The sequence below is a fragment of the Crinia signifera genome, chromosome 6 (genome assembly GCF_055691185.1).
Source record: "Crinia signifera chromosome 6, ASM5569118v1, whole genome shotgun sequence".
Lineage (NCBI taxonomy): Eukaryota > Metazoa > Chordata > Amphibia > Anura > Myobatrachidae > Crinia > Crinia signifera.
This window is the reverse complement of record NC_139222.1, coordinates 242,339,584-242,355,002: the sequence shown is the minus strand read 5'-3', so window position 1 is coordinate 242,355,002 and position 15,419 is coordinate 242,339,584. Positions and strand designations below refer to the sequence as shown.

General features: G+C 49.0%; 1 protein-coding gene across 1 annotated transcript; it reads left to right on the top strand.

The window, feature by feature from the left end:
- The first annotated feature begins 7,257 nt into the window (after nucleotides 1-7,257).
- On the top strand, nucleotides 7,258-9,757 carry LOC146007250 (uncharacterized). The gene is made up of 5 exons (XM_083145603.1): nucleotides 7,258-7,716; nucleotides 8,001-8,105; nucleotides 8,501-8,587; nucleotides 8,982-9,068; nucleotides 9,464-9,757. Exons 1-5 carry the CDS (start codon nucleotides 7,686-7,688, stop codon nucleotides 9,568-9,570), a joined length of 417 nt encoding a protein of 138 aa, XP_083001729.1. The 5' UTR covers nucleotides 7,258-7,685; the 3' UTR covers nucleotides 9,571-9,757.
- The last annotated feature ends 5,662 nt before the right edge of the window (nucleotides 9,758-15,419 follow it).

Sequence of the window (15,419 nt, the reverse complement as noted above, 5' to 3'; positions counted from 1 at the left end):
TTACTATTCCCCTTAGACGGAGAGCTGCAGCCATGACCGCCATCACCTTCGTGAAAACTCTCGGAGCCGTTGCCAAACCAAACGGCAGTGCCTGAAACTGCCAATGGTCTTCTCCAATTGCAAACCTTAGGAGAGTTTGGTGACCCTTGAAGATGGGCACATGGAGATATGCATCCTGAATATCGACCGATGCCAGGAACTCCCCCGGTTCTATGCTCAGGAGCACAGAGCGCAGGGACTCCATTCGGAAGTGATCTACCCACAAGTGAAGATTTAAAGATTTTAAATTTAGTATGGGCCTGAAAGACCCGTCTGGCTTGGGGACAAGGAACAGAATTGAATAAAACCCTTGTTTTCTCTCTTCCTGGGGAACCGGAATCACCACTCCCTTTTCTTTGAGAGCCACAGCTGCTCCCAACAGAGCGGACCTCAGTGAAGCTGACCGCGGCAAGGGTGTAGGGAGAAATCTCTTGGGTGGCGTGCACCTGTGATTTATCCAGTAACCTTCAGAAATGATGGAAAGGACCCAAGAATCCACTATGGATTCTCTCCACCTGTCCCGAAAATGTAGGAGGCGACCCCCCACTCTGAGCCCAGAAAGGGGAGTCCCCGCCCCGTCATGCAGAGGACTTGTCATCCCCTTTGGCTGCATGCTTTTTTGTAAAGGCACCAAAGCGGCCTCTGGAATCCTTTCCTCTGCCAGCCTGAAATCTGCCACGGCTGGACTGTCCTCTGTTGGACGCCCCGCCCCGAAATGGCGGCCGAAAGGACAGCTTAAAAACTCCAAACTTGGAGCCTGAACTCTTGGAAGTGGTGGGAAGAAACTTACTCTTTCCCCCAGTAGCCTGCTTGATAATGGCTTCCAGCTCCGAGCCAAACAATAACTCCCCCTCAAAAGGCAAGTTTTCAAGGGACTTCTTAGACTCACTATCAGCTTCCCAAGCCTTGAGCCAAAGAGCCCTTCTCGCAGACACTGAAGTCACAGACACTCTGGACGCCATTTTAGCTCCTTCCTCACCAGCCTCACACACATACTCTGCGGCAGATCTCAATTTTTCTGCCAGAATAAAAGCCTCTGAATTTTGGTGGAGTAGCCCAGTCAGCTCCTCCACCCACTTAATCATGGCTTTTGTGACCCAAGCAGACGCAATAATGGGTCTCAAGGTATAACCCACACCTTCAAAAATAGCCTTCAAACAGCCTTCCACTTTTTTATCCACCGGGTCCTTAAAGGCAGCACCCCCCTGGACCGGCAAGGCAGTGGCTTTAGACAGTCTAGCAACTGATGCATCCACTAATGGGGCTTTTTCCCATAATTTGGTATGCTCCTCTGGCATAGGGTACATATTTGCTTACCTCTTTGCCATCAACAATCTCTTATCAGGAGTCTTTCCTGCTTAATTTAAAAGAGATGACATTCCCTCATCAGAGAGGAAACACACAGGGTCTCTGCGACTCTTTTTAAACACACAAGAGACAGGAGTCTTTTCCTCCTCTGCAAGATTCAAGGTCTGCTTAACAGCCACAATCAAATCCTCAATGCCTGAAGTTAAAGCCTCAGCTTCATCACTCATGTCCCAACTCCAGTTCTCATCACACCCACCATCATCATCCAAATCCTGAATAATAGGTGGTGTAGACACAGGGTGCCTAAGCACACTCTCATCAGAGGATTTTGTAAACTGCTCCATCAGGCAGTCATTTTATGAACTCCCTGAGCAGTATCCTGCATAGCCTGCAGCAAAATGGGGTCCCCCTGAGCCGGGGTAAGTGATCCCCCAGACACCTGAGACGATGTAAAATGGCCAGGAGACCCTATCAAGGAATCCTTCTGCCTATTCAAAGCCTCAGTAAGAGCATTCATAGATCTGCCCAGAGCAAAAGCCCACGCAGGTTCAGCTATCTCTGGTCTGGGGGCGCGTGACCCACAGGGAACAGCTTCACAGGCCGGGCATAAATCCCCCTGATCCTCATGTTCACATGTAAATTTAGCATCACACTTTTTACAGTAACTAAACATGTCCAGCGCTCCCTCCTCCACAGCAGCATAAGTAAAACCCTCAGCCATGTATCTAAACACAATGCAAAATGAACAGGCACCGCACAGAGCAATGTATCAGAGTACTTATCTGAGCTGGTAATCCTGTCAGCGATCAGCGAGGGAAGCGCTTCTGTGAAGAGACTGGAGTCTGTGTAAAAACACCCTGTCAGCTCCGCAGCACGGTGAAAATGGCACCAAACACAGAGCAGGAAGAGACCAAGTCTCTGCCTCAGCAGGGAGACCAGCCTATCTGGTGCATTTCTCCCCCCTCGGCCGCTCCCACAGTTGTCTCTCTCACCTCCTTGTACCTCCCTCAGTGGGACCACAATGGAGTTGTCCAGCAGCCCCGGACTCCTGTCAGGGACTTCACTTCCCTGGCGGGATTTCCATCCCTAAACCCTTCAAGATGGCGGACGCCATCGCAGGGGGTCCGTCCCCCATGATCCCCTTCTGCAAGGAGCCGGTTAGGACACCCCCGGGGCCCAGGAAAGTCTCTATCCTAAAGAGACTAAGCGCTGTGCAGAGGGAATAAAAAGGTGTCCCTCTGCACACAGAGAGCTGACAGCAGGGCCGTAACTAGGGGGGGGGGGGCTGGGGGGGCACGCGCACCAGGCGCTGGAGGCAGGGGGGCGCTGGAGGCAGGGTGTCGCTGGTGTGAGCAGCGGCAGCAGCGGGGAGCTAACGCCGCAGACATAGATGTATGTCTGCGGCGCCGCTGCCACATCAAAGATGGCCGCCGACATGAAACAACAGACAGACACTAGAGGTGCGCTTGACCTCTAGTGTCTGTGATAAACACAGTGCGCGCCCAGCGATACGCGCTGGGGCTGGAGTCTGGACAAGCCCTGCCTGTCTCTTCATGGGGGAAACTACATCTCCCTCCTCCTGCAGCAGGCACCCCCTTCGCCCTGTCCCTGGATCCACTGGCTACCTGGACACCCTGCAGCTCCCCCCACAAATTGGTGAGTGCCCAGGGATTGACCCCCCTGACCCCCCTGTACTCCCTTCCCCCATGTGTGACCCCTGTTACCCCCTTCCTCTGTGTCTGTGACCCTATCTGCCCCAATTTCCCTGGGGTCTGATCCCCTCTTCCCCATATGTGTGTGTGTGACACCTTTTACCCAAATTAAAATGTGTAATGGGCATTACGGTGTGTGCTATAAATTGTAATGGGCATTACGGCATGTGATATTATGTGTAGTGGGCATTACGGTCAGTGGCATTATGTGTAATGGGCATTACAGCATGTAATATTATGTGTAAGGGGCATTGCAGTGTGTACTATGCGTAATGGGCATTAGCGTGTGTGGCATATGTAATGAGCATTACGGTGTGTGTCATTTTGTATAATGGGCATCACAGTGTTTGGTATAATGTGTACTGCCCTAAATTTTTAACGCGCGCCTTCGGCGCGCACTGTCCCAGTTTAATGTCCCCCTTCTGCTGTCTATAAGCACACATAAATGGCTTCTGATTAATGTGTACTGGGCATTACGGTGTGTTCTATAATGTGAATTGATACTACTATGTGACCACACCACTCCCCCCTCCCCCCCAAAAAATGCCCTAAATTTTTAGCGCGCGCCTTCGGCGCGCACTGTCCCATTTTAATGTCCCCCTTCTGCTGTCTATAAGCACACATAAATGGCTTCTGATTCATGTGTACTGGGCATTACGGTGTGTTCTATAATGTGAATTGATACTACTATGTGACCACACCACTCCCCCCCCCCAAAAAAAATGCCCTAAATTTTTAGCACGCGCCTTCGGCGCGCACTGTCCCTATTTACTGTCCCCCTTCTGCTGTCTATAAGCACACATAAATGGCTTCTGAATAATGTTTTTCTTTCTGTGCAAAACCAAATGCCAAATGTGTGCCTGCTTCTGTAAAAAAAATAAAAAAAATATTTATATATATATATATTCCCAAAGAATTAGAAGTAAAGGTGCCTGGCTCCTGCGGACCCTCCTACATCCCACCGTGAAGCTGTGTCACCGGACTGGACGAAAGAGAAACAAACAAAAAACACACAAAAAAAGAGAAAAAAACAGAGAAAGAAAAAAAATAAGAAAAAATTTAAACCTTTAGCCCTTTTCTTTGGGCCAATAAAAAATTCAAGAACCAACAATATGAGGAGAGCTCCCTGGCATAATTTGTTATTTTCCTTTTCCCATTTTGAGATCTAGTTATCTGCCATCTGGCGCCTGCCCGGAGCCCATTTGTCCACCCATTTTGCCACATTTTCTGGTGTAGAGAAAAAATGTGTTTCGCCATTTGCAATGACCCTTAGTTTTGCAGGGAAGACCACAGAGTATTTTAGGTTGCACTCGCGCAACCTTTTTTTTTTTATTTAAAATTTTTTAGCTATGTCCTTCTGGACATCCAGGGCGAAGTCCGGGAACACTGATAATTTAGCTCCATTATATTCCAACTGGCCCTTTGTGCATAGCAAGCGAAGTATAGTATCTCTGTCCTGGAAGTTTAGAAATTTTGCCATCAGTGTGCGGGGAGGGGAACCCGGTGATAATGGTCTAGATGGGACCCTGTGCGCCCTTTCCACTGCAAACTGACTAGCAAATGCTGTCCTCCCAAATTTCTCAGACATCCAATTTTCGAGTAACTGGTTGCCTCTGAACCCTCCTCATGCTCGGGTAGGCCTACAAAACAAAGATTATTTCGCCTCATTCTACCCTCCATGTCAAAGAATTTCGGCTTCATCTCTACCATCTGTTGGGCCAAGGCTGACACTTTTTTAACCCATTGTGTATTGATGTCCTCTAGCTATGAGATGCAGTTTTCTGTTTCTTTAATTCTGTCATTTGTTGCTTTAAGCTCTGTTTTAATTAGTGAAATGTCTGTTTGGACTCCATAAATTTTTCTCAGCAAGCTGCTGCTCGATGCTGCTTATTGCCTCCAGAACCTGCTGGAGTGTAATTTCATGGGACCTTTACGGGCTCTTTCTTTTAGTGGCGGTAGAGTGTGGTGTGGAGTTCGGCATATGTGAGGTATTGCCAGGTTGTGTATGGGCATATCTCTCCAGCCGGGCTGCGGTGGAGGTGTTACCTGTTTTTCCCATTTTCAATGCTGTAAGTGTTAGTAACTTTTTACTGCCGGGCTGATGGCGCGCCAATGGATTTTTAGAATGCTGTTACAGATGGCGCCGGCCTTATTATTGCCGCCTATGGCGATGTTTCCGACACACGCCATGGCGCATACATGTAGCGAATCGCCGTGGCGCTTCACGACGAGTGCAATATCACAGACCAACCACCAGATGTCACTTTTAAAAACCTCATTTGCGCATGCGTAAGATTTGTGCTTCAGCGCGTGCATGATGCGCAGGAATTACATGAACTTTATTATACGATGAGCACCTCTCTAATGCCGCTGGCACGAGCGTGATCCAGTCTCTTCAGCCGAGAGTGCATCATGCTGATGCGGACAGAGAGTGTCGTACATGTACGTCATGGCCGGGAGGTACTTCCCGACACATGACGTACATGTACGTCATGGCTTCTAACTGTCACTGCGTCTATAGACGCAGTGACAGTTAGGAGATGTAGCCGCACAGACGCTAATGCGTAACATCAAACACCGTACTGTAGTTCTAAAGGTTGTACGACACGGACGCTATGCGTCTCAGTATACAGTACAGTATTGTTCTAAAGGCGGTCACAATATTGGAAACTTGGTCACAATATGGTTTTGCAGCATTACGCATGACGCTCGAGCTAACGGGACGCTCGAGCTAATGAGACGCTCGAGCTAACGGGACGCTCGAGCTAATGAGACGCTCGAGCAGCAACGACGGTATCCGCTCCCCGTCGCTAGGCCCTGCTTTCCCCGTCAGCTCCTGACTGTTAAGCTACAGGCTGGGTGTAGAATCAGTCATGGTAGTATAGTAGTCATTACACTGTACAGTTCTTGGCTGTAGTGTAGTGGTTATCTGCATGGTGTTTCACGCCGGAGACCCGTGTTCGATTACGGCGTTAAACCTTTAATATTATAGTATCAAATTTTACAGTTTTAACTAAGATATAATTATTGACAATATACTGTGTGATTAAAATATAATTATTTATATTTACAGTATAGTATTACATTTTACAGTATATTGTATAAGTAATTTATTACAGTATATAAAAACTACTGATAAACTACTGTACCCACTACTCAGCGGCGGGCGCACAGAATGGGACGTTGTTCCGCACAGGACGCACGGCGCATAGGACGCACGGCGCATAGCACGCACGGCGCATAGGACGCACGGCGCACACGCTAATGCAGTATACTGTAGGCGCCATTATCAGTATCGCTAGTACTGTACCTGGACCTGTTCAGTATGTCGGACACTGGCAGAGTCAGGAGGGCAAGGCCCTTTGGCAGAGGGGAGCTCCTCACCCTGGTGGCTTGGCGGGACAGGCTCCTGGTCTCTAATCGGGAGATTGTGGAGGCCTACCAGGGGGCCCGTCAAGCCATCAGGGTGAGGTTCCATAGAGACAGGCCAGTTAGGAGCCTCCAGAGGAGATGGTCCGACCTGGTCCGTCGGGACCCTCAACTGCTGGACTCCCTCAGGCAAAGTAAGTACTGTACATACTGTACCTGTACAATGTTGAGTGCTATTGTATACAGTATTTTTTTACTTGTTGCCATGGGGGATTTTACAGTATACTGTACCTGTATTTTTTTTTAATGTGCTGATTGCTGTACAACTGTTCAGGTAGATTTTACAGAACTTGCTATTAGAATTAGAATTTAGAATTAGGGGGTGTGTCATTCTCCACCTGAAGGGTGTGTCTACAGTACTTCCATACAGTACACTACTGTACTGTACATGGAGATACTGTATTGTGTGTGGGGGGGGGGGGGGGCGCTGACCTGGACAGAGAGGTTTTTTGGACCGGGTCTGAGAGCGCCAGAGTCAGCTGTTCAGCAGTGGTATTGATACAGATTTGGGGGGAGCAGTATTAGACAGGTCCTTCTGAGCATTGTTCCGCTCTCCAACTCCAGGGCCTGGACCCCACTTCTTACATTCCCATTCCTGCAGCCACCAGACCTGGTTTCCAGCCCATGGTTGGGGTGATGTCAACATGTTAACCCCCGGAATCCATGGCAGATCATGTACTGTACAGTAAATTCTTTGCAATGAGCATGTTAATCCCTTCCAGAGTGTGCAACACCTGGAAGACCAGGTTCATCCCATGGCAACGAGCATGTTAACCCCCTAATATGCAATGAGCATTATAGTGTGTGTAGTAATGGGTAATGGACATTATGGAATGTGGTAAAATACTGTACATACTGTACTGTAATACAGTAGGTACTGTACAGTATTTTGGTGTACAGTATGGCATAATGTGTAGGACTAATGAGAGAGAGATGGAGATTGCTGCTACAGTACTGTGCAGTATTTCAGGGAGTCTCCTGCTGAAGAGGGAAGGCAACTACTGTATGCTGTACAGTACATGCTTGTTGCCATGGGTGATTTCCTACAGCATTGGTTTTCATGACATACTGTACAGTACTGTACAGTAAATTGTGGGCCCTTACAAACTTTTGATATGGGGCCTACAAATACTGTATCTGCAGTAATTACAGTATGCCTTACGCACTGTATTTCTTATTTTTCCAGGTATCAGCAGGATGACGCTGCGGGAGAGACAGCACCGCCACTGTAAGTACAGTACAGTATACTGTATACAGTACAGAGCGGAACATTGCATATTGACTTTCAAACATGTGGGATACTGTACAGGACCACAGCATTTCATCCCTCCTGGAATGGGTCATTTTGGCAGGTACTGTACTGTACTGTACTGTTATGTACTGCACAGTACAGTATGTACTGTAGTGTTGATACAGTACCTTAACACATTGTACTTTATAGTACAGTATGTTCGTGTTAGAGAATATACAGTACTGTACAGCACAGTCGTTTTTTTGTGTGCTTTTCCGCAGTCCCAGTGGATGTCGCAGCTCCAGAAAGCCTCCCTGCCGCCACCCAGGAGGAGAGGGCCACCTCTGCCCCCACCCAGCTGGAGGAGGAGTCTCTGAGCGCGGTTGGTAAGTATTGTACAGTATAACACCAGGGCTCTCACCATCTGTACCGGAAAAGTATTTTTGAACAGGCTCCAGCATGTACTGAGGCCCTTGTTCTTCTTCACTCTCTGACAAAATCCTTCTTGGATGGACAAACCCATGTGCACTGCAGGTGAGGCAGGTGTTACTGGACTTGCGCAGAGAGAATTACAGTATCTACTGTACAGTAGATTTGGGTGTGTCATTTTGCACTGCCTCGCCTGCTGTGCACATGGGTTTGTCCATCTACTGTGGGGAGGATTTTGTCAGAGAGTGAAGCAGAGTAAGGGCATCAGTTCCTGCTGGAGCCTGTTCAAAAATACCCCTGCTTGCACGATACACCCTCTTTATTTTGTCCTTTTTTTTTTTGACATTTGCAGCTCCAGAAAGCCTCCCTGCCGCCACCCAGGAGGAGAGGGCCACCTCTGCCCCCACCCAGCTGGAGGAGGAGTCTCTGAGCGCGGTTGGTAAGTATTGTACAGTATAACACCAGGGCTCTCACCATCTGTACCGGAAAAGTATTTTTGAACAGGCTCCAGCATGTACTGAGGCCCTTGTTCTTCTTCACTCTCTGACAAAATCCTTCTTGGATGGACAAACCCATGTGCACTGCAGGTGAGGCAGGTGTTACTGGACTTGCGCAGAGAGAATTACAGTATCTACTGTACAGTAGATTTGGGTGTGTCATTTTGCACTGCCTCGCCTGCTGTGCACATGGGTTTGTCCATCTACTGTGGGGAGGATTTTGTCAGAGAGTGAAGCAGAGTAAGGGCATCAGTTCCTGCTGGAGCCTGTTCAAAAATACCCCTGCTTGCACGATACACCCTCTTTATTTTGTCCTTTTTTTTTTGACATTTGCAGCTCCAGAAAGCCTCCCTGCCGCCACCCAGGAGGAGAGGGCCACCTCTGCCCCCACCCAGCTGGAGGAGGAGTCTCTGAGCGCGGTTGGTAAGTATTGTACAGTATAACACCAGGGCTCTCACCATCTGTACCGGAAAAGTATTTTTGAACAGGCTCCAGCATGTACTGAGGCCCTTGTTCTTCTTCACTCTCTGACAAAATCCTTCTTGGATGGACAAACCCATGTGCACTGCAGGTGAGGCAGGTGTTACTGGACTTGCGCAGAGAGAATTACAGTATCTACTGTACAGTAGATTTGGGTGTGTCATTTTGCACTGCCTCGCCTGCTGTGCACATGGGTTTGTCCATCTACTGTGGGGAGGATTTTGTCAGAGAGTGAAGCAGAGTAAGGGCATCAGTTCCTGCTGGAGCCTGTTCAAAAATACCCCTGCTTGCACGATACACCCTCTTTATTTTGTCCTTTTTTTTTTTGACATTTGCAGCTCCAGAAAGCCTCCCTGCCGCCACCCAGGAGGAGAGGGCCACCTCTGCCCCCACCCAGCTCGAGGAGGATTCTCTGAGCGCGGTTGGTAAGTATTGTACAGTATAACACCAGGGCTCTCACCATCTGTACCGGAAAAGTATTTTTGAACAGGCTCCAGCATGTACTGAGGCCCTTGTTCTTCTTCACTCTCTGACAAAATCCTTCTTGGATGGACAAACCCATGTGCACTGCAGGTGAGGCAGGTGTTACTGGACTTGCGCAGAGAGAATTACAGTATCTACTGTACAGTAGATTTGGGTGTGTCATTTTGCACTGCCTCGCCTGCTGTGCACATGGGTTTGTCCATCTACTGTGGGGAGGATTTTGTCAGAGAGTGAAGCAGAGTAAGGGCATCAGTTCCTGCTGGAGCCTGTTCAAAAATACCCCTGCTTGCACGATACACCCTCTTTATTTTGTCCTTTTTTTTTTTGACATTTGCAGCTCCAGAAAGCCTCCCTGCCGCCACCCAGGAGGAGAGGGCCACCTCTGCCCCCACCCAGCTCGAGGAGGATTCTCTGAGCGCGGTTGGTAAGTATTGTACAGTATAACACCAGGGCTCTCACCATCTGTACCGGAAAAGTATTTTTGAACAGGCTCCAGCATGTACTGAGGCCCTTGTTCTTCTTCACTCTCTGACAAAATCCTTCTTGGATGGACAAACCCATGTGCACTGCAGGTGAGGCAGGTGTTACTGGACTTGCGCAGAGAGAATTACAGTATCTACTGTACAGTAGATTTGGGTGTGTCATTTTGCACTGCCTCGCCTGCTGTGCACATGGGTTTGTCCATCTACTGTGGGGAGGATTTTGTCAGAGAGTGAAGCAGAGTAAGGGCATCAGTTCCTGCTGGAGCCTGTTCAAAAATACCCCTGCTTGCACGATACACCCTCTTTATTTTGTCCTTTTTTTTTTTGACATTTGCAGCTCCAGAAAGCCTCCCTGCTGCCACCCAGGAGGAGAGGGCCACCTCTGCCCCCACCCAGCTGGAGGAGGAGTCTCTGAGCGCGGTTGGTAAGTATTGTACAGTATAACACCAGGGCTCTCACCATCTGTACCGGAAAAGTATTTTTGAACAGGCTCCAGCATGTACTGAGGCCCTTGTTCTTCTTCACTCTCTGACAAAATCCTTCTTGGATGGACAAACCCATGTGCACTGCAGGTGAGGCAGGTGTTACTGGACTTGCGCAGAGAGAATTACAGTATCTACTGTACAGTAGATTTGGGTGTGTCATTTTGCACTGCCTCGCCTGCTGTGCACATGGGTTTGTCCATCTACTGTGGGGAGGATTTTGTCAGAGAGTGAAGCAGAGTAAGGGCATCAGTTCCTGCTGGAGCCTGTTCAAAAATACCCCTGCTTGCACGATACACCCTCTTTATTTTGTCCTTTTTTTTTTTGACATTTGCAGCTCCAGAAAGCCTCCCTGCCGCCACCCAGGAGGAGAGGGCCACCTCTGCCCCCACCCAGCTCGAGGAGGATTCTCTGAGCGCGGTTGGTAAGTATTGTACAGTATAACACCAGGGCTCTCACCATCTGTACCGGAAAAGTATTTTTGAACAGGCTCCAGCATGTACTGAGGCCCTTGTTCTTCTTCACTCTCTGACAAAATCCTTCTTGGATGGACAAACCCATGTGCACTGCAGGTGAGGCAGGTGTTACTGGACTTGCGCAGAGAGAATTACAGTATCTACTGTACAGTAGATTTGGGTGTGTCATTTTGCACTGCCTCGCCTGCTGTGCACATGGGTTTGTCCATCTACTGTGGGGAGGATTTTGTCAGAGAGTGAAGCAGAGTAAGGGCATCAGTTCCTGCTGGAGCCTGTTCAAAAATACCCCTGCTTGCACGATACACCCTCTTTATTTTGTCCTTTTTTTTTTTGACATTTGCAGCTCCAGAAAGCCTCCCTGCCGCCACCCAGGAGGAGAGGGCCACCTCTGCCCCCACCCAGCTGGAGGAGGAGTCTCTGAGCGCGGTTGGTAAGTATTGTACAGTATAACACCAGGGCTCTCACCATCTGTACCGGAAAAGTATTTTTGAACAGGCTCCAGCATGTACTGAGGCCCTTGTTCTTCTTCACTCTCTGACAAAATCCTTCTTGGATGGACAAACCCATGTGCACTGCAGGTGAGGCAGGTGTTACTGGACTTGCGCAGAGAGAATTACAGTATCTACTGTACAGTAGATTTGGGTGTGTCATTTTGCACTGCCTCGCCTGCTGTGCACATGGGTTTGTCCATCTACTGTGGGGAGGATTTTGTCAGAGAGTGAAGCAGAGTAAGGGCATCAGTTCCTGCTGGAGCCTGTTCAAAAATACCCCTGCTTGCACGATACACCCTCTTTATTTTGTCCTTTTTTTTTTGACATTTGCAGCTCCAGAAAGCCTCCCTGCCGCCACCCAGGAGGAGAGGGCCACCTCTGCCCCCACCCAGCTGGAGGAGGAGTCTCTGAGCGCGGTTGGTAAGTATTGTACAGTATAACACCAGGGCTCTCACCATCTGTACCGGAAAAGTATTTTTGAACAGGCTCCAGCATGTACTGAGGCCCTTGTTCTTCTTCACTCTCTGACAAAATCCTTCTTGGATGGACAAACCCATGTGCACTGCAGGTGAGGCAGGTGTTACTGGACTTGCGCAGAGAGAATTACAGTATCTACTGTACAGTAGATTTGGGTGTGTCATTTTGCACTGCCTCGCCTGCTGTGCACATGGGTTTGTCCATCTACTGTGGGGAGGATTTTGTCAGAGGATTTTGTCTAGAGCCGCCAACCCCCCCTCCCTGTACCCCCCTCGGTACAGTACTGTGCTTACAGCGCCTGATGGCCTGAAGTCTCTCAGGATCCCTCCTGACCAGGTCACTCCAGCGCCGCTCTAAGGAGCGGATAGACCGCTGACGGCCAGTGTCCCTAAGGATAGCCCTGCGGGTCTTTCTGTAGGCCTTCATTTTCTCCTTGTTGCTGGAGAGAGTCCTGTCTCTCCAGCGCACAAGGTGCCTCAGCTCCCGGGTGCTGTACGGGCCCTCTCTGCGCTCCGCCATTGTACTGTACAATGCAGTGGTGCACAGCATACAGTACAATAAAGCACAGGTGACGCAAAATTTCGGCGCGGGGGTCCTAGACACATGACTTTCATCATGCGCCCAAAACTTTATTTAAAAGAGTTTGGAGATACTAAATCGCTAGGACATACTGTACTGTATAGTTTTATTAAATATCATTCTACAAAATACTGTACACACTGTATTCCAATAGAAAAAACCCTGAGGATGGCCCGCCAGCTCTGGAAGCACGTCTGGCACGGCCCGCCCCTTCGTGGATTCTTTGCTCTGCAGGAGATGTTGAAGTGTAATGACCTGTATTAGCCGACCCCCTCCACCCCTGGGGGGAGGGGAGGAGGCGCTTGACTTCATTACTCCTTGCAAGAGACAATACAGTATTGCAGCGTGTGAAATAGGGCTTTCTTAAACCAGTCACCCCCGGCAAACCTCGCACTGGACGCTTCAACTCATACTGTAACTCTTGGTCCTCGCGGAGGTTCAGTCGCATTAGCGGCTAAATCTCCCGAGTGTACTATCTAGATTCGGCCGCAGATGCGCCTGAACCTCCGTGAAGTCTGGTCTGTCAGGACTCGGCTTGTGAATCCTTCAGTACACATTTAGTGGTCTACGCTAGCTTTATTGATTACTGTGCATTTATAAATAAATAAATGAATGAATGAATAAATAAATAAACATCAAAATTATCTTACAACCCCCTCCCCTCCGTAATCGAACTCGGGCCTCCTGCTTGGATTGCCGCGCAGCTAACCACTAGACTACTGCACGGTCATGTAAACCGTGGCAGGAGGAGGAGGAGCAGCAGTTGTGATGGCAAAACCAGTACCCCTGCAGCCTCTGAGACGCCCCCCTGGCGAGAACCCCGAGGACGGCACGGCCCGCCCCTTCGTGGATTCTTTGCTCTGCAGGAGATGTTGAAGTGTAATGACCTGTATTAGCCGACCCCCTCCACCCCTGGGGGGAGGGGAGGAGGCGCTTGACTTCATTACTCCTTGCAAGAGACAATACAGTATTGCAGCGTGTGAAATAGGGCTTTCTTAAACCAGTCACCCCCGGCAAACCTCGCACTGGACGCTTCAACTCATACTGTAACTCTTGGTCCTCGCGGAGGTTCAGTCGCATTAGCGGCTAAATCTCCCGAGTGTACTATCTAGATTCGGCCGCAGATGCGCCTGAACCTCCGTGAAGTCTGGTCTGTCAGGACTCGGCTTGTGAATCCTTCAGTACACATTTAGTGGTCTACGCTAGCTTTATTGATTACTGTGCATTTATAAATAAATAAATGAATGAATGAATAAATAAATAAACATCAAAATTATCTTACAACCCCCTCCCCTCCGTAATCGAACTCGGGCCTCCTGCTTGGATTGCCGCGCAGCTAACCACTAGACTACTGCACGGTCATGTAAACCGTGGCAGGAGGAGGAGGAGCAGCAGTTGTGATGGCAAAACCAGTACCCCTGCAGCCTCTGAGACGCCCCCCTGGCGAGAACCCCGAGGACGGCACGGCCCGCCCCTTCGTGGATTCTTTGCTCTGCAGGAGATGTTGAAGTGTAATGACCTGTATTAGCCGACCCCCTCCACCCCTGGGGGGAGGGGAGGAGGCGCTTGACTTCATTACTCCTTGCAAGAGACAATACAGTATTGCAGCGTGTGAAATAGGGCTTTCTTAAACCAGTCACCCCCGGCAAACCTCGCACTGGACGCTTCAACTCATACTGTAACTCTTGGTCCTCGCGGAGGTTCAGTTGCATTAGCGGCTAAATCTCCCGAGTGTACTATCTAGATTCGGCCGCAGATGCGCCTGAACCTCCGTGAAGTCTGGTCTGTCAGGACTCGGCTTGTGAATCCTTCAGTACACATTTAGTGGTCTACGCTAGCTTTATTGATTACTGTGCATTTATAAATAAATAAATAAATAAATAAATAAATAAATAAATGAATGAATAAATGAATAAATAAATAAATAAACATCAAAATTATCTTACAACCCCCTCCCCTCCGTAATCGAACTCGGGCCTCCTGCTTGGTTTGCCGCGCAGCTAACCACTAGACTACTGTACTGTCATGTAATCCGTGGCAGGATGTGATGGCAAAACCAGTACCCCTGCAGCCTCTGAGACGCCCCCCTTGCGAGAACCCCGAGGACGGCCCGCCAGCGTCTGATACCTGTAGTTCTTTCATGGATTGTCTGAGTTTGTCCTTTCATAGATTAGTGCTGTCATGTACTGTAGTACTGTACTTTATTTTAGCGCAAGTCGATACCGTCCAACTCTGGAAAGGCAGGAGGCACTTTGACTTCAGCGCCTCCTCCATTTGCTCACTTGTACTGTATTGTACGTTCACTAGTGTCTCATTTTAATTTACTTTACTGTACTGTACTGTACTTTATCATTTCCCACGAGCACCTCATCGTGCATGAGCGTCTAATCGCGCACGAGCTTCTCATACAGTATAGTAATACGGCGAATGGAGGAATCACTCCGACTGTATCTTGATGGAGCATTAGCCACCCAGTGGTGGCAGATTGTATTACATGGCGAGCAACCATGTCGCTTGGCGGACGCCAGCGCCATAAAAATATCGATGCGCCAGAACCTCCGCCATGGCGTCCAGGCGGCAATAATAAGGCCGGCGCCATCTGTATGTGCCGGGGCACAGCACTGGGATTTAGATCCTTATTTGACACTTTGATATATTTATTGCCACTAGTCTTTGGCTAAAGGTAACTGGGTTACTATTGGGGCCTTTCTTGGAATATTTCTCAGTTCCTTTCTAGGTCAGTGGCCATACACGGCCGAGCAGGGCCAGGTTAAACTTAATGAACCCTCTGGATAACAGCCTCAGTAAGTAATCTTGATAGGCA